Source organism: Pteronotus mesoamericanus, unplaced genomic scaffold, assembly GCF_021234165.1.
Source record: "Pteronotus mesoamericanus isolate MK-2021 breed Mesoamerican mustached bat unplaced genomic scaffold, CSHL_Meso_final scaffold_99, whole genome shotgun sequence".
NCBI classification, from domain to species: Eukaryota; Metazoa; Chordata; class Mammalia; order Chiroptera; family Mormoopidae; genus Pteronotus; species Pteronotus mesoamericanus.
Window position 1 is genome coordinate 11,077,370 of NW_026555330.1, and position 19,840 is coordinate 11,097,209.

A 19,840-nucleotide genomic window follows, 5' to 3' on the forward strand; every position below is an offset into this window, starting at 1 on the left:
AGCCTCACCTTATTCTCACCCATTAACACCAGCTCCACTATTTTCCCCAACCTCCAACCTCCATCTCAGTCCACCACTTTGAACACCATTCATTGCAAGAATTGAAGTAAACAAATGGAAAACAAGAGAACCGGGGGGGAAAAAATGAATGCCATTTTCTCAAGATCCAGGAAGTTTCTTTTCTTAAACTTTTGTTCTTGTGTCTGAAATGGTGCAGAAAATTTCAGCATCAAGTTGAATTTAATGCTTGTTAAGTAAAAATAAAAATTCAATTAACTAGTGGAAATGAAATAAATAAAATACAACTGTAAATTTTACAGGTCTTAGAATAAGTTTATTATGAATATGTATGTGTCGCTCCTGTTGTTGTGGGTTATCAAAGCCAGTGACCTCTTTGTGTTGACTTGAAAGGTTTCTGGGAAAGGCCGTAAGTAAAAATATCAAGGACGTGGCGTAACTATCAGGAACAAAATTTAAATATAATGGGGATTATACTATCTTATTCTAACTCAAAAATTTTCCTGTGATACTTTGAACATTATGTTATGTAATATAAATGATTCTTTGCATACATCATTTTGCTACACGATTTAGAAATGTCAGGTTTTGTATTTCCCAGGCGGCTATGTAAATGCAAGACGGCAATTTGAATATCTGATGTTTACAGGGTCCCCCGGGAGCTGCAGGTGCAGAGGGTCGACAAGGCGAAAAAGGTGCCAAGGTAAGACGGATTGTCTGGGTATTGTGTATGCAAGGCTCACGCATGTCCAGCTGAGTACTTTTAATGAAATAGTAAGATGCCTTTTCTCATCAGTAATATGTGCACATATTGTGTTTTCTTACAGGGAGAAGCAGGCGCCGAAGGTCCCGCTGGGAAAACTGGCCCCGTTGGTCCTCAGGGACCTGCCGGGAAGCCCGGCCCAGAGGGCCTTCGGGGCATCCCCGGGCCCGTGGTAAGCATCCGTTCTTACAAACGCCATTTTTTTAAATGTTTTATTTCTAAAAAAAAAAAAAAATTGCAAATGAAAATGTTTATGTCAGCACTGTTTCCTCAATTAGAGTGTTCATGTTTTATGGGAATTCAGGAAATGTTATGTAATAATTAAAATCTTAAATATTTAAAATACGATATTTATTTAAGAAGCCCCTGGTGAAATTTTAACTCATAAAGACAGAATAGAAAATGAAGCCCTAAGAGCTCAAAGATGAAGTATTTTTTATACCTGAGCCATCCATACATATGCACGTGTGCATGTGTGCCTACCAACAAGCACGCGCAAAGGGGAAGACTCAAACTTGCTTACAGTATTTGCAGGGGTTCCCCATACAGTGGGCTCCACAGACAGTGTTCGCCTTCTCTCTCTTTGTATTTCCAAAATTAAAATAAGACAGAAACGTGTGTTTTTGCTAGTTTGTAAGAAGTGAATTGTGTTCGCTTCCTGCAGGGAGAACAAGGCCTCCCCGGCGCAGCCGGCCAGGATGGGCCGCCTGGCCCCATGGTGAGTCTGCATGTGAAATCATTGATCGGCTAGAATAACTGGACTTGTAGCTTATCTATCGGTCTATATTTTGTACAGGATTCAAGGAAGGGTATCACTCAGACTAAAAAAGAGGAAGATGATTCTAGCTGATAGATTACTTGGAAAATATGTCCCTCGATCAGATCTTTCCTTTGTTATGTCCTTTGGATGAAAAAATGATTTCCACTCTAAATAAAATGCCATTAGTGGCCCAGCCCGTTCTTTTCCAAAGTGCACAGTTTCCCCAAACACACGCACTGGCTCTGTGTTTCCTGGCACGTCATTTAAAAGAATAACACTGGCACGGTCGCACCGTGATTCCTTCACCAGAGAAATCATTCTCCTCGCGAGTCATGCAGGCTGACAGATAAATCATTAACCCCACGGATGAAGAAGGGTGTCATAACCAAACTGAAGCTTGGTTATGATCACATGTGCTGTGTGTGAACGACATGCTTGACAAAGGCCATGGAGCACTCAGTTGACCAGCTTAGCGTTCCTAGATGAGGTCCACTGCAGGGGCTCAGTGTTCCTAGACGGAGTTTGTTAGAGGAGCCCAGGCTGTCCTCCCTACAAAATCTGGGCAGAAATGAAGATTCCAGGTCTTGCCTTCAAGTTATTGCTTACTACATGATGGATTTGTATCGTACGGTAGAAATGGTGGAACTTCATTCTCCAGAAATAGTTATGTGTAAAAAGATTAATCCAAACAGCAAATAAAACATACAGCGAGTGCTCTGCACGTGATACACATTGGTTTAAATAGGCACATTCTTCCATACAGTCACTTAAACTATACAAAAGCCCTGCTTATCATGAATATATTAATTATCTCAGAGACAGAGACATACTCAGAAAGCTGTCAAAACTGGGTGACACAATCTTTATTATTCAGGAGGAATTTGGGTCATTCCTTTAGTAAGAATGTCACAAAAATTTCCTTCAACATACCAAATATTTCTTAATTGTTACAGTTAGGGGTTTTTTTGTTGTTGTTGTTAACTTTCTCTGAAAAGCAAAGGATCACTTATTCACTAACTGGATAAAAGTTATCAAGCCTTGAGTGACTTCGAGCAGAAGATTACTAAATCTGCACAGGACCCCTCGGGCCCAGCCAAAGCAGAGTCCGGCCCACGTGTACGCTATTTAGGGAATCTTCTCCCTAAATATGGTAAATTTCTAACTGCACAGAGTCAGAGCCTGAGAAAACAAAGTACTTCACCTTAATGTCACCCTAAAATTTGCCAGAGATTTTTTTCTTGTTATTGCAGATTTTCCAATAAGTATTCTGACCTTTTTTCCAGATGAAATAAAAAAAACATCATGCTGCAGATTTCCTCTGGCTAATATGAAAAATAAAACCATCAGACGTCCCACCTGAATCTGGCTTGCAGCAGTTTCTGTCTCTGACTCTTAGGTTGATAGGAGTTTGCAGAGCGAGGACGGGGCTTAGCAGCTGAAACCCTTTCAGGCGAGTTAAACGGGAAGGATCAGAGCAGAAGGTCCTTTCTCCAGCTGCTTGTCTTAAGCACACACTGTAGTTTTTCATAGCACCAAATAGTTTGACCATGATATCTAATTTTAATGAAAACACTGCTCGGTCCACGTGAGGTTAGGTCAAGTGCAGAAATCATCTCTAGGACGTTTTTAGGGCGCTCTGATGATCTTTCATCCTCAGCTAAGGGAGATTTAGTTTTGTAGGCAGTTTTTGATCAGAGCAAGAGCCCTTCATGGTTACTGGTTAACATCATTGATTCTGAGGCCAAGCTCCCTGGTTTCAAAAACAAGCACTACCACTGACTTGCTGGATGACGTTAGGAAAGGTTGGTTGGTTGGTTTTTAAGCTTAAATTCCTCCTAAGTAAAATGAGAACATTAATAGCATCTGTCCTGCTATTAATAGCATCTAACCTGCTAAATAGATGCTATTAATGTTCTCCTGCTATAACATCCTGGGTATTTTGAAGTTTAAGTTAATTCTTGTTTTTTTTTGAAGGCAGGATGAGCATCTCTGTTTTAGGCCTAAGCTTTTAGTTTGCTTTATTTTATATTCTTCCATTTTACTTGTTCCCGTGTAGCTTGGGAAATCGCTCAGTATTGATCTTTGGACAAGTTCACGCCAGTGTTTACCACGCATCCCTTCTTTTCACACACTGATTAATAAAAGATCTGATAGCATTATTTTTCAAACCGTACATGGTGGGCTGGTCGCTGAACTGCAGTTTGATTTTTTAAAAGGCTACATTTAAGCTCTCTGTAAACAGATTGAGATATGCAGCGTTCCATAATGATTAAGCAGGTTTCAACAACAAAACCTTTGTTTTTTATCAAATGAAATATCGTTTCGCAACATTGCATTCTTTTTTTAACTTTAATTTTATTGTTGGCACTATAGCAGATGTCCCTCTTTGCCCCGCCTTGCCCCCCTCCCCCCAGCCCTCCCCCCTCTTCCCATAGACCATCGCTGCACTGTCGTCGGTGTCTGCGGGTCATGCATGTATGTTCTCTAGCGAATCCCGTCACCTTTCATCCATTCTATGAAGTGTAGGATCTGCAGTTACTTGAAACTTTAATGCACTGGAGTTTTGAGATGTATATCAAAGCAAATATTCTGTAAACCCTAATGCTGCAGGGGAAATGTTTGACTGTGTATTCTAGGCACTTAAGAATGTATCATCCCTGCTTTCCTTTTTACTTTATTACTTATGAATTATGTATTTCCCTAGGGTTTTTCAATTTACAATATCTAAAGGGGAAATAGAAAATATTTACACTTGGAATAACATTTTTACATGCAGAGTTAATATTTTGATATGTTCCAGGTTCAGAATGTTATTTAGAGCTACTGTTAATATCGTATCTTTACCAATTTCTATTTCCAACTAATGAAAGTGATAAGAAGCTGATTTTGCTTCTTGGGAAATTTCTCCTTAGGTATAGTTTGTAATAGCATAAGAAATTATTAGCTTATTGGAATTAATAACTTCCTGTAACTCCTTCATGAGGAATATTTATAGAAACAATTTAAGATACCTTGGAAACACAAATAATGTCTACTGTATTTCTCATGAAGCCTGGGCAATTAGAATTCCTAGTACTTCTTTTTTGCCATTTTCGCTTGTACTGTTAGGATGTGATGAGAAAGCCGATTGATAACCGACTGTAGCTCCTCATACATGAATAATAACTGATGTTTATGTTATACCTGGCAGTTTATGCAATGCTTTTGTGGGACTGTTTTTTCCTTCATTATCGTAATTCTTTGCCATGCTTATTCTCATTAGAATACTTTTATAAATAAAGCTCAGAGGTAATTAGAAATAGATCCAAGATTACCCAGCGAGTGAGCAGTGGACTTGAGGCTGAATGGAGCAGTCATGTGAGTGCTGACATCGGGTGAGCGACGTCCCTGTCAGCACTTACAGCAAAATTTCCATCAGATGCATCGCATCTCTCAAAGACCTGGAATGTACAATGAGAAGCGAAGAAAGGAAAAAAACCTGCTTTTTAAAATAGTTTCACATTTTCAATCTAATGAATGAATTTACTCTCAACAGACACATGTCAATTTGAACAATACCCTTAATCGCTTCCTGTTCCTGGTGCAAATATGCGGTTCTTTCTTGCGATTATGTATTAGAACTACTTTTTCATCCTTTTTTATGCCACCTTGTTCCAACCTAAAAAGTCTTGGGCATCTACCCTAATGCTGCCAAGACCTCCAGAAATTATCTCTTTCCATTACTTATTTATTGTATTTCTTTTAAAATGTGCTATCAGGCAACATTCTCTTCCGAACTAATTATTTACCAGGCACATCTAATGAGATTAGAAAAAGTAAATGGAAGATACATTTCCTTAGTTTTAAAATGATTGAAGTAGGGTGGCTAAATGTGATGTTTTTATCTGAACGTAAATGAGATCCTTTATGCTGTTGTGATTTGCATATTCATGTAACTGGAGCTGAGACAAAAGCCACGTTTCCTAAACCTTTGAAACAGATCTCTGGTCTCTAACTCCAGAATTTCAGGCCCAGTTTCCTGGGTGAAGCTAAGAATATGCTTTTCGAATAAATGTTGGACAACGCTGATGCTGCTGGTTGAGGACCACACTATGGTATCTGCTAGGGCAGGGTATCAGTAATGAACGATGTTCAGTCCTTTTCATTTTTATGGCACATATAAACTAATTACTAGAATTCTGCAGCAAATCAAAAAATATATATTTTTGGCTGACCTGGCAAAAGTAAAGTGTCATTTTGATTCATTCACAGTGGACATTATTCTTGTGTTGGCTGTTGTCAGTTTTATTTTAAATTTAACCATCTAAAGAAGTAGAGGTTAGTGCCCCTGACTAATTAGTCAGGTATTTCATGTTTTAAAAATTCTTGAGGCACACTGGTTGAATAGCGCTGAACTAGATGAAACTCTCATGTTAAAACCCAGACTTTCAAGTAGAATATATTTGAAAGTGAACTTGATCATTTCTTTGTAGTCCTTTTTTGTCAGGGTTTAACAAAGTGGCACGATTGTTTATTTTTACACAAAAGAGAATCTAAACTGAATTGACATAAATTTACATCTGAGGATTAATAATTCTCTCCTTACCAGAAGAATGTTATTAGGTGTGTTCACACTTAAAATGGTGCAGACTTTCTTTCTATGAAAATAATTTTAATCTATTGTTACTAAATGATGTAGGGAAATTATCCTCTTTTATGGCAATCCTTACAGAATTTCAAATTCATTCATCAAAGGAAACAAATATATGTAATAGTAGCCCTAAATACTAATGTTACATAGCAGTAATCTATACTCATACTATTCTTACTTTCCCGAGAAGTTCAGGAATTCAGTTTGAGGAGTTGACTTGAGAAATAAGAATCGGGGGGCGGGGGAGTGCAATCTACTCAATCTCTCAGAACCCCTTTGAGGTAGGAATTGTGATCCTTGGTTTACAGATGAGAAAGCTAAAGCTCTCTTTGGTCAACTAATTTAAATTACTAATAAGAGAGGCTGGCTTCTGTGTCAAGTCTATCCTATTCCGATCCCACAATTTTCATATTACATCATGCTGCTTGGATCGGATCCATGGGTCTTAATACTTTAAATTCACAAAAATGGGGGCCTGGGGACTTAATGTGCTCTTCCACACTGAAGACTCCAAGCATCTAGGAGCGAGGGAGGGAAATAAGGCACGGTAGGTAGTCTTGTAGCAGTAGAGCAGCAAAGACTCGTGATGGTACAGCTTTGTAGAACTTAATACAGTTCACCAAGTGCCATGTTAAAAATCACTATTGTGCCCTGGCTGGTGGGGCTCAGTGGACTGAGCGCCGGCCTGCAAACATAAGGGTGGCTGGTTCGATACCCAGTCAGGGCACATGCCTGGGTTGCCACAAAGTCCCCAGCAGAGGGTGCACGAGAGGCAGCCACACATGGATGTTTCTCTCCCTCTCTTTCTCCCTCCTTTCCCCTCTCTCTAAAAGTAAATATAATCCTTTTAAAAATCTTTGTTGTAATTATAATTAAAATAATTCAGCTCTGGCTAAGTGATTCACAGAGGAACCATGTGACTGTTTTGCCTTTGTTTCCTGAGGCCTGGCTGGTTGCCGGCCATAGTGACCCATGTGTGTGGCGTTCTCCTGGACCTATTCCATCAGTTGCGTGCTCACAAACCATCTTCCAGCCTCTGTTAGTCAACACGTCTGACAGTAGCTGCCACCTGCAGAGCTTCACTTGTCCAAATTTCAAACAAGGATCCCATTTTGAATGGCCTTCCATTTGGAGGACACAGATTTTTACATTAAAATGTGTGGTAGAAAGGCCTCAATATAAATATTTCCATGGGCAGGGATGAGGGCTAAATTGTTAGTCACTTAAAGTCATACCATAATTTTCAAAAATATATAATTTAGCATGAATGGGTAAATGCCATATCCTTGAACTATTAAAAAAAAGGTAAAATTATTAAAATAGAGTTATAATTATAACACGGAAAAAGTTACATTACCTTATTTTGCAAATCATTTGCATTAAGGGATTCAATTCAGGAACTACAGGTAAAAATACTATCTTGGGAGTTTACTGAGGAGAAGTGCTATCAAAGGTCAGTTGACTATTGAAAGTGCATTGAAGTTTTTCTGTTTTTTAATTTTACTGGAAGTATTGCAACCTTTGAATTTCAATTTAGCACCAACATGTTTGATTGAATATATATATTCAAACCATATATATATATGTGTGTGTGTATATATATACACACACACACATATATATATAAAATTTGGAAACCTCTTCTGAAATTAGTGTAATGAAAAATTATCCTTACCATGTTTCTGACTTCACATTTATTTAATCAAAGTCACCATGATTATATTTTATTATTATGGTTAAACATTAAACCATAGAGTTTTAAACATGCAAAATTGTTTAGAATTCTGAAGTGAATGCCGACCATTGTTATGTTTTAATTTTATCAAAAGTACGTTAGCGAAGTCACCGACCCCAACCTCGCCGTGCGCGTGGTTGTGTGGCTCTCTAATTCGCACCTCTCCCCTCTGTGTGTGTGTGTCATTTCTTGTCACTAGGGGCCCCCCGGACTACCTGGCCTCAAAGGTGACCCTGGCTCCAAGGGCGAGAAGGTGAGCACGCGACACTATGCTGGTACTATTTCCATGTACTGAGAGCAGGGGCAATAATGTGGTGGGTTAAAATCACTTGCGGGGAAATTTCAAAGAATATCTTCATTGTTCTGACCAAGGAAAAAGCTGTCAACCCTTAGCTCTTCAGATGAGTTGAGAGAAAAGAAAATATACACAGTTGGAGTGAAAAATGTACCTCCTAGAAGAATTCGGTGCTACATTTTCTCAGTGTCCCCTGCAGGAAGCAAACGGAGAAGCGTATGGTTATACTGAAATAAGTATTCAGAAAATAAACATAGGGATTAACAAAATGCCCAGTTTTTATGCTTTTGAACATGGAAATTAAAATTTTTGAATAGACTGTCTTTCAAATATTAATTTGATCTCCCAAAATGTATGCTGACTTGCACCAGATAATTAAACTAAATCACCCTTTGCCCTGGCCGGCATGGCTCGGTTGGTTGGGAGTGTTGTCCCATACATGGAAATGTCATGGGTTCAGCCTCCTGTCAGAGCACATACCTAGGTTGTGGGTTCGATCCCTGGTTGAAGTATGTACAAGAGGCAGCCAGTCGATGTTTCTCTCTCATGTAGATGTATCTCCCCCCTTCCCTCTCTCCCTTCTGCTCTCTAAGCATGTCCTCAGATGCAGATTAAGAAAATAAACCTTTTTCAGAATGGCATTAATATTTTTGGATTATTTTTAAGTTTCTGATGTCTGTTAAAGACTGCAGAATCCCTGAAGAATAGAAATTATTTCACATAAAGACGCTTATTAAAACAATGAATTTTCCGTTGTCTATTTCACCGATATCCCATGTGGTTGCTATTGGCCTTTTACTGGAGGGAACACCTTCCCCGTAAATGAAACACTGGAGATGCTATTTTGAGAAAGCATCTAGTTCCACAATACTCCCAGCCCTTAATACGGGCCCACTTAATGCAAGCAGTAAATGGTCCCGTGAGGTGTGGGCAAGGAGGGCCTGAGTCCTATATCCTTTTCAGAAAGGGTCAGTTTTATGCAAGTGTTCTACTCTTACGTTTCATAGATGTCATGTGCAATTATTTTGCGACTCTAATTTACTAGATGGCTGTAATTTCTCTATTGTTAACCTTTCTTTTCTCTGCCTTCCCAAGGGGCACCCTGGTTTAATTGGCCTGATCGGACCTCCGGGGGAACAAGGAGAAAAGGGTGACAGAGGCCTCCCAGGAACCCAGGGGTCTCCAGGAGCCAAGGGCGATGGGGTGAGGAGAGCTAGAAACTTTTGTCCTGTCCTTCCCAGTCATACACACGCACAGCCACCCATGCGCCCTTCAACTTGACCAAGGGAGAGATGTAGAGCATCTTTATTCTAATCTCCTTGAGTCAGTGGTGTTTTCAAAAGCAAATTTATTTCACCTTAGACTCAATAAATTAAAAATGTGGCAAGTCAGAAGCACAAAAATTACAGTTCAGCAGTTAATTGCACTAACATTTATTGATCCCCAACACATACAAATCATTACTCTGAAGGCTGTGGGAATATAAATATATATGTAGACATTGAGGCAAAAGAGAAAAAAAATAGATGATCTTGCAAAGTTATTACTTAGATTTACAATGCAAAATTTAGGCTATCCTTGTGTATTTTTGTATTCTCTACATTTTGCAATATGTGCTGTCCCGCAAAACGTGAAAGGAGAATCACTGAGAAAAACACTGTAATTTGGATGATTCTCTCCCTAGGGAATTCCAGGTCCTGCCGGTCCCATAGGTCCACCGGGTCCTCCAGGATTACCAGTAAGTACAAGAAAAACCAACTTCCTAACGTCAACTGACAAGCACACCGAAGAGACACACGCGCTCCCCTTGCATCTGTAACTCGCTCTTGCCTTTTCTAGGGTCCCCAAGGCCCAAAGGGTAACAAAGGCTCCACCGTAAGTACCTTCCCCTTTGGCATTTTTGTTTTTAGTGCAGCCTACGCCAGTGCCTTGTTCTCTGTTCATCTCGTCCCTTTTTTTTCCTGCAGGGACCTGCTGGCCAGAAGGGTGACAGTGGCCTTCCCGGGCCTCCTGGGCCTCCGGTGAGTGCCTGGTGCCATAGCGATGTCCTTCCAGCTCCTGACACTGCCAGCGAGGCCTCTGACTTTATAGGAAGGATGCGTGGGCACATTCTGTCCAAGTCTGATTTTCTAGGAAAGAGCAACTACATTAATTAACTACTCAGGTCTACATGTCAAGGCTTGTCTTTTCATTAGTTTCACTGTTTGAATATAAAGATACCTTAATTATATACCTATATTATGATATTCTTGTTCCTATTAGTTTTTTAAGAAAATCACATACTTTTATGTCAGATGTTCATGAAAGCAACTGATTGCATGCCAGAAAGATGCCTTTAAATCTATCTGACGCTCGAAATAAAGAAGAGGGTGCAGATGGCTGGCATTTTCTTTTTCCTGCCACAGATAGTGACGAAAATAAAAGCAATAATAACCACCACCACTGACTAATGCTGACACCTTCCAGGCTTCGCACAACTGTTAAGTGACAGATCCATGTGAAGATACTTCAGTCTCCTGCCTTGAGCTTGTTCCCAAACCACGCAGGTATTAGAGTGCCAGGGCCGCCAACGGCAGGACTTACTGTCTAACGGAGCTAGAGGCCGCAAGTCCTTGGTCAGAGTGTCTGTGGTGTTGGTCTCCCCAAGGCTGGGGGCAAAGGCCTGCCGGAGACCCCTCTCCTTGGCGTGTAGGCGACTGTCTCCTCCTTCTGTCTCTTCACGTTGTCTTCTGTCCCTGTGATTCTCTGTGCCCAAAGTTCCCCTTTTTACAAGGATGCCAGGCTTACTGGAATGAGACCCACCCTAATGCTTTCATATTTGCTTAACTAACGAGATCTACAGAAACCCCATTTCCAAATCAAGTCCTGGCATCCTGGACTTCTACACCTGAATGTGTGCAAGATGCAATTCAACCTGTAACTATATGGATTAAGCATCTAGTGTAGTTCTGCTCTTACACATAGGTCAATGCAATTTGAGCTGCATTTCTTTTAAGTTTGTTCATTTATAAAGTTATAAATATTTGATACAGGCGAATGTATTTGTAAAAGATTGCGGTATCATGATATACATTATTATCAAGCACAATAGACAACTCATTAGCACAAGAAACTTGAAGTGGTGTTTTCATCTTCAGAGACTAACATCTAACTATGGAGATAAGGCACGTAAATGAGGACTAATGAATAAACGAGAAAATAAGGCATTCAGTGTACATCTGCACCAATCTGTGCTACACTGCTTGTACGGAAAAAGGTCTAGGAATCTCAGTGGTACACCTGCTTCAAGATCTCCACTAGATGTTTTTAAAAGAATTTACAAAGTTATAACGTATATACTAGCAATTACAAAAGACATTGAAAATAGGGAAAACATTGAAAAGCTAAACCCATAGTAATTGCTTATGGCATCAACAGCAGTCACTAAGATCTGCAGAATATTTAACTTGGGAAACAATTACGTGAACATCGTCTCTCTTACAGGGTCCGCCTGGCGAAGTCATTCAGCCTTTGCCAATCTTGTCACCCAAAAAAACACGAAGACATACTGAGGGCATGCAAGCAGAGGCAGGCGACAATATCCTCGATTACTCGGATGGAATGGAGGAAATATTTGGCTCCCTCAACTCCCTGAAACAAGATATCGAGCACATGAAGTTTCCAATGGGCACTCAGACCAACCCAGCCCGCACGTGCAAGGATCTGCAGCTGAGCCACCCGGACTTCCCAGATGGTATGTTAATGACACGCGGCAACGGTGATGCACAGAGCCTCTTGATTACTGAGCTGCATTGTCAGCTCGTTAATTCTAGTTAAATGCTTAATATAGCCTCCAAATAACGCGAAAGCCAATGACTGATTAATTCCAATCTTGTAGACAGAAAAAGTCATTTACACTGTGTAATGCAAGATCTGCTTTGGAAAAATCCGTGTCTGTTAAATAAGGTTTCATTAAATTATGACAAGATCATTTTTGGATGATTATAGATAACACAAATGCATTTTGCCTTATAATAACAATCATAGAATGGGTTTTCGTGTGCACAAATGTGTGTATTGCTATATAATTATTTATATCCTATCATCCTAACTTACTTTACATTAATATGTATAAAATCAACATGATTAAGTAGCATAACTGGATCATATTTGATCCAACGAACAGAATATTTAACAACGAGGATAGGTCGGAGCAAAAATTTATTTCATTGCTCCACAAATAAGCAGAACTGGAAACAATTTATTTGTAATAATAATAAGGATAATTTACCATACCCAGTATTTGCCATACCTATTCTGAGAAGGAGACAGTTTCAAGTTAGTAGACTCACGTCACACAAATACCAAACTAACGAGGGGCGGATCTCTCTCCAATTTTAAATCTCCCATTTGATGTGGAAATACTTTGCCACTCTTTTTACTCTCGAGACCATAGTATTTTCCACTACCAATCACATGATTAATGCTGCAACTGAGATCTAAATAACTCGGTTCAGACAAAAAAGTTGAACGCAACTCAGAAACAGCTACCACCAAAAGGGAAGAATATCCTAAAACCCTGCTATCTTAAGCACAGCCTGTTAAAACGATCACACATACAGATGATGTGTCCTAGAAATGTACACTTGAAACCTATATGACCCTATTAACCAACGTCGCCCCAATAAATTTAATAAATAAAATGGAATATAAAATGGTAACAGGTAGTTATTAATAGCTCTGTACAAACTGATGTCCAAGGTCTTCAGATTTATAATACATTTGTTTGAAAAGACATGTCTAGCTCAATATTATTTCATTGATTTATAAGGGGAATGACTCAGACTTCTGATCTAGCTGACTGAAGTATCATATATCATTGAAAATGAAACGTAAAACCACACATGACTAGTTAACAACCTGAGCGGTCAAGAAAAAATTTTGTAAACTTTCAGAATGGAAACCTCGATGTGGGCCGTCGTTCCCTGTGGCTTCCATGTAATTGCTCACTCCACTAATTCTCTAGTGTGGTAATTAACTATTATCCTATTTATTTATTTATTTATTACTTATTTATTTTTCACTCAGAGATTCACAGATAAACAAAAGGAACAATGCCCTTGAACTACGATTATCAAACGATGGAGCGGGGAGAACCCTATGTATTAATAACATGCTATGAAAAAACTGGGTTTCTACTGTAGAAAACTAAAGGGTGATTCCATTTTCAATTTAAAAAAAATGTTAGTATTGGAGGAGGTAAGGTTTGAGCTGAAACCTTAAAGCAATAGCCAGGCATGTAAAGAATCAAAAGGGTATTCCCAGAGGGCAGAGGGTTGGGGACACTGGCAAGGCTTTGAAGAAGACAAGATCTTGGTGTCTTCAAGGAACTGAAGGTCCCATGGCTGAACAGTGAGCAAAGTGGGAAATGAAGGGACTTGGAAGGCAGCTAGATGGACAAAAGGCGCTGGTTACAAAGCTGTTGGGCAAATCCAGGCAAGAGATCATGGTGGCCTGATGTAGGGATGTGACAATAGAAATAAGAGATGAATAAATATAGGAGATAAATTGAACCTAGTATCCCTAGAACACTGAATTCATTGGACAAAAGTATCTTAGTAACTAAGCGACCAATAGGTGACTTGAAAGAATACTTAATGACAATGATAACTGAATAAAATAAAAATAACGCTTAACATTTAATTCAAAATTTTATATTCCTAAAAAACGTAAGCGATAGCAAAGATAAAGAAGGGTAATTGTGGTTGGTAAAATCTTGGGTGATTTTTATTTTATTGTGTGTATTTTTCCGGAGAATTTCAGCTTGTTCCAGATGTGAATTTATTCATAGTATAAACCAAAAAATTATAAATGTTTTTGTTAAACAATATAGTATGAGTTCCCTGACACGCAGCAGAAGCTTCCAGACATGGAGAGTACTTTCCCTGTTTACGGACAGTAGTAGTCAAAGACAAGGCAGCTCAGCATTGGCATTTCCAGAGTTCCAGTACAGAGCTAAGCCATGGGAGCTTTTACAGTGTTCAGTTCCTACCCAGTGGGTGGTCGTAATTGAAATCAACATCTGGCACAAAGCGGCAGCATGAAAAATGGAAGGGGAGAGGCAAAGGCCTCCTCATATGTCTGTCAATTCTGCCTCCCAATAATTCCTAGTAACCAAAGCTGTATGATCACTTACTTAAAGAATAACTTTGTTACTCCCACTATTTACCACCTTTACTCACCTCACACCAAATTAATGGTGAGGGCCAGTCACATGGTAAAATTTGTTCTGTACTATTTAGATAATGACATCAATAACAAATGGTATCTAAATGCAGGGGTCGGCAAAAGTTGGTTTACAGCTGTAGTACAAATATTATTTAGTAAGTAAGAATACAAGTATAAACTCTAGGTTCCATGTACTTACAACTGTAAACCTACTTTGGCTCACCCCGTCTATAAAATCCACCTGTTTCTCAGGATCGCACTCACAGGAGAAGTACATTTACTATAAGAGGTTTTCGCTCTAAAGTAATGCTAACATGCCGTCCTTAAGACTAGGTAGATACTGTCACCTCCACTCTTACCAATGAATAAACCAAGAAAAAAATATTGGCTATTATACTGAGATGACTAAGTAGTAAATACTTAAAGGGTTTAAGGCTGAGTATATCCGATGGCAGTGCGCGGGCAATTCATCACCCATGGTAAATAGAATGTTCGTATTCGAGGAGGTGACATTGGGGAGGAACCCTAAAAGTATCAGGCACGCTGGGAACAAAAAAGGGTGTCCAGGCAGAGGGTCTGGGGACACGTGCACAGCTTTGAGGCAGACAGGACACAGGGTCACTCTTCAACTCCTCAGACATATACCCCAAGATGACCAAAAGCGGAAAAGAAATTCCTAGGGGAAAAGATTCGACAAATATTTATTTTTCCTGTATTTCTCTAATAAAATTTGACATATAATGCACTTGCCTTTAGGCCTACACGGGTCTGTCTCTGACACATCTGCTGCCTCCCCACAGGTGAATATTGGATCGATCCTAACCAAGGTTGCTCCGGAGACTCCTTCAAGGTTTACTGTAATTTCACGTCCGGGGGTGAGACGTGCATTTATCCAGACAAGAAGTCCGAGGGGGTAAGTCCCCGTCTGTTTTGGTGGTGACTGTGGGCAGCCCCTGCCATGTTTTTGCAATAGTGAATGAAACAGGAAAATTATACAGTCATATTTTCATTTATCTGCTTTCCTTCCAAGGCAATTGGTGCATTTCATTTGCATAAACATGAATAAAGCACCCAAGTGACATATGGGGTTAAGAAATATTTCTTTATTTTTTTCCCACGTGCACTCTTTTTGCACCTGTGTGTTCTCTGGAACTCTGCGGCTTTCCGCGACCCGAGCACAGCCGACTCACTTTTTGGTGCATCTGTAGTATTCTTCACCCCGCTCACCTGCGGTAGAGCTCACAGCTATCACGCTGAAAATATACAGCTTCCTAAAGAATTATTTGCCGCAGAAAAGATGCGTGTTCTCTGCATGTGCACACTATTTAAACATGTCTCTTCAAGCCCTTTACTTGGTTTTCACCCGGCAGCGTTAGCACATTGGAGTGCTGCTATCTTTTAGCTAAAGGCTAATTATTAACATAAGGAGGTTTTTCACTGGCGTCATTGTAGTCTCCAAACATGACACAGGTGGGAAAGTTGGTCTTCATTTATGGTTTTTGAATAAATCACATTTTTCTTAGTAAATGTCCTGCATATACAGAGGCAAGGAAATTGGAGTCAGAACAAGTGCCTTTACTGTGGAGCCAATCTTGTTAGGAGAGATGTAATGGGTGGGGGAGGGGCAGGAGACAAAGCGACTTCTGTTTCCTGCCCACCCTGGGCCTGTGGTGAAGCAGAATAAATCTCCCCCAGCCTCACCAAGGCCTTACACTGATGGCTCCAGTTCCCTGTGGTGAGGTCTCACAGACCCTTAGGTGCTGCTGATATTCACAAAGCAAAACAGTTCATGCGGATCTACAGGAGACTGGAAACCTTCCCAGCCAGGAATGACTGGGCTGGCTTCGCGCCATTGACTCCTCCCCCATAGCGGCCGCTCTCAGCCCCTGGCCGGTGCTCTCAGGATGCCTCCTCAGGAAAGCCCACGGCACCTGCCAGGTGGCTGACGCCAACTGGCATGGTGAGGGTTCCTTTGCAAGAGGTCCCCTGCAGCCCTCCGTGTGCCTGTACCCGGTGATTCCCACCCCCCTTCTTTTGGAGCAGCTAAAGAAAACAGGGAGGAAATGACTCAGTCTTCACTAAAGGGGAATTCACAGGATCCATCTCAAACGTGGACCTTTGTGTCACCCAGAGGGGGCCATGTGAAAGCTCTTTAGTGTCTTGGTCTTACTGAGGATTCCTGTTATATACATGAACATTACTGTTCACCATTTTTACCTGCTTTCTGATTTTCCTGCTCTTTTGCAACAGGTAAGGATTTCATCATGGCCCAAGGAAAAACCAGGGAGCTGGTTTAGTGAATTTAAGAGAGGAAAACTGGTATGTTATCGCCTCAGCATGAAATGGTTTGCCTTGAACTTCACACATGACGCTCGACTTACGTAGCTCCTGACACTGAGCATGGCCATCTAAATCATGCCACGCAGGGTCCCAGGTGTTCTTTGGTAATACCCGCCTATATCTCTTAGACTGCTTTGGAAGAGTCTACAACTTTCCTTTCAAAAATAAATAGAAATATACTAAATTTACCAAAATAATATCATAAACTATATATTTTATTAAGTATCTGAGATAGACATCATAGAAGCAGATTCTGTTAGAAATACCAGGTATAAGGAATATATCTATTTAAATAGTATCCTTGATTCTGACAATTTCATTTTCTGTCTGCTTGAAACCTGATGAGTTCTTTTTCTTCATTTTAGTAAGATTTCATCTCAATATAATCTGGGTGAATCTCTTACCTCATTTTTTAAAAATATCTAAGTTTCTCTGTCTCAGCTGAGCCCACCACATATTCTGATTACACCCCGTGAAACCATTTATAAGCTTGGTCGACGGGACAGTTTTTAGCACTTTGCAGTTAAGACTGTTTTCCTGTTCTAAACACAAAGTGCATGTCTGCTTGCTGAACGCACGTTCCCTGGCCCTGTGCGCGGCGCTGGCGGTGGCGCCTCCGCTGAGAACGGACGCGTGCAGGGCCGCTGCCGAAGTGACAGGCCAGAGAGGCCTCGCCGACGGCAGCCCCTGATCGAAAGAAACGGCAGGAACAGGTGTAAAACGGGGTTCCGGCGGATATGCTATGCATTGTTTAAAGGAGTAGACAAAACGGAACAACATAAAAGCAGTTAACGTCTACGCTGCCCTGCCTGACGTTCCTCAGTTTTCACTGTTTGACCCTTTTACCTGCTTAAAAAGATAGACAAATGCAATACCTGGTGTCTTGGAAACAAAAGCATCTTCTTTGCAATTTTTACTGGTGAAGAGACAGAAGCATCGAACTAGAGCGCTTTTCCCCCCAAAGACGCGCAGCGCCTACGGCGGGATCGCAGACGGGACGGCGCCCCGGTGCCCGCCCACGCTGGGCGCGGGGCTCCTGGCCCGCGGCGCACGCTTTCTCTCGTGAAGCGAACAGGGGCCGCCGAGTCACCCACGTGCTTGTGTCCCCGTCCGCAGGGATTGTCTCCCTTAGAACACAAAAAAGAAGAGTCTTTACGTGTCCTTTATTCTTTTATTCTCAGCTTTCCTACTTAGACGTGGAAGGCAGTTCCATCAACATGGTGCAAATGACATTCCTAAAGCTGCTGACGGCCTCCGCCCGGCAGAATTTCACCTACCACTGCCATCAGTCGGCGGCCTGGTACGACGTGTCCTCGGGGAGTTATGACAAAGCACTCCGGTTCCTGGGGTCGAACGATGAGGAGATGTCCCATGACAACAACCCTTACATCAAAGCGCTGTCCGATGGCTGCGCGGTGAGTACCGGCTCTACCCGCCCACGTGCGCCCCGGGGAGAGGCAGCTGCGACGTTCGGCTTGGCCCTACGTCCCATTTCCCATGTGGAACGGGTGTGTCATAGGAAATGTTGCGAAGACTGGATGCTCAGCGTTGACCTATTAAAATATAGCATATTAGACACCATTAATATTCACATACACACACACACACACACACACACACAGGGACTCTGAAACATGCAGATAGACACATTTTCAAAGCCTTAACAGAAGGTAATCTTGGATCATTTTTATGGAAGTATTCCTGATATTTGAATACGTTTACAGCTAGTTCTTGAAATGAAAAAAAAAGAAAAGTTCTAAGACCCTATTTCATTTGCCTTCTAAATCCATGATTCTAGAATGGCAGATAAAGGAATCAGCATAGATACTTCTTAGCCCTGTATTTTGATTATGACAGGCTTTTTGATTGGCACTCTACTGCACCAGTTTTTTCTTATTTTTATCCTTGGGGACTGTCTTTTTCACACACATGGGAATTCCATGTAAGGAAATGACCCACAGAGCATCCTGAAAAGCCCACTCTTTTAGCTGATGACTAAAGAGAAGTCACAGTTACAAGTAAACAGGTCCATGCCTTCAACAAAGACAATACAGGTACCCATCTGTCAAAGAAGAGGAACTAAAGCACATGAAAAGGAACAGTAAGTGTTCTGGATTTTCCAGACGCAACGTGGTCATCATCACCCACCGAATTAATAGCAGCCGCAATGCTTTGACTTTTGACCTTTTGCATTATAATTCCTATGTTCAGATTTTTCTTTAAAAAATTGGACTATAAAATTGGTGATCTAAATTATAATCATAAGGAGATATTACTTATGTAGATATATAACCCAATACCAACATCAGTTTTTCTACTAAACAGTATTTATCAATTCAGTAAGACTCTCTTCAACTGTACAATATATTAGAGTACTGCAGTTGGGTAATGATAGCTAAATATTAAATGTAGTCATCAGCATTCAAAAGTTAGAGCCACCTATGGCATGAGTGATAACAAGAACACCTCATTATTACATCGATAACGGCGAATTTGTTCTATTCTCTTCTCTCTTATCTTCCTACCTCCACTCAGGGGCTTCAGAAAAAAAATAACATATGTTAAAAATATAAAATGATTGTATAACATTTGAAAATTTCTGCTTAACTTTACAGTCCAGAAAAGGATATGAAAAGACTGTGATTGAAATCAATACACCGAAAATCGATCAAGTACCTATCGTTGACGTAATGATTAATGACTTTGGTGATCAGAATCAGAAGTTTGGATTTGAAGTTGGTCCTGTTTGTTTTCTTGGCTAAGATTAGGACAGATAACACATGAAATCGACAGAAAATATACCTTGGTGCCACCAACCCATTTTATGCCACATGCAAGTTTTGAGTAAGGATGGTATAGAAAACAGCTTGTTATGTATGTATGTATGGGTTAGGAAATACAGATGCCCTTGGGGGGGAGGGGCAGAATCCCATGACAAACGTTTCGAAAATCATTTAAAAATAAGGTAGTGTGGCTGAGATGGAAACAAGCCTTATTCTTGATTCCCAATGTTCATCTCTCCTTTCCCTATTTGGATTTCTTTGGTGCTGTAGAAAAAAAGAGAGAAAAATATATATTCATAAAAAGATATG

The 19,840-nt window shown here is 40.5% G+C and overlaps 1 protein-coding gene across 2 annotated transcripts in view; it reads left to right on the forward strand.

Moving 5' to 3' along the window:
* The window catches only part of COL11A1 (collagen type XI alpha 1 chain), a 158,492-nt gene extending 138,959 nt beyond the window's left edge, over positions 1–19,533 (forward strand). For both annotated transcript variants that reach the window (XM_054565071.1, XM_054565072.1), the window contains 13 exons: positions 668–721; positions 846–953; positions 1,446–1,499; positions 8,106–8,159; positions 9,297–9,404; positions 9,886–9,939; positions 10,041–10,076; positions 10,169–10,222; positions 11,685–11,934; positions 15,209–15,321; positions 16,659–16,727; positions 17,930–18,163; positions 19,364–19,533. In XM_054565071.1, coding sequence (XP_054421046.1) covers positions 668–721; positions 846–953; positions 1,446–1,499; positions 8,106–8,159; positions 9,297–9,404; positions 9,886–9,939; positions 10,041–10,076; positions 10,169–10,222; positions 11,685–11,934; positions 15,209–15,321; positions 16,659–16,727; positions 17,930–18,163; positions 19,364–19,510 — 1,335 coding nt within the window. In that variant the 3' untranslated portion in view covers positions 19,511–19,533. The remainder of the gene's footprint in view (positions 1–667; positions 722–845; positions 954–1,445; positions 1,500–8,105; positions 8,160–9,296; positions 9,405–9,885; positions 9,940–10,040; positions 10,077–10,168; positions 10,223–11,684; positions 11,935–15,208; positions 15,322–16,658; positions 16,728–17,929; positions 18,164–19,363) is intronic.
* The last annotated feature ends 307 nt before the right edge of the window (positions 19,534–19,840 follow it).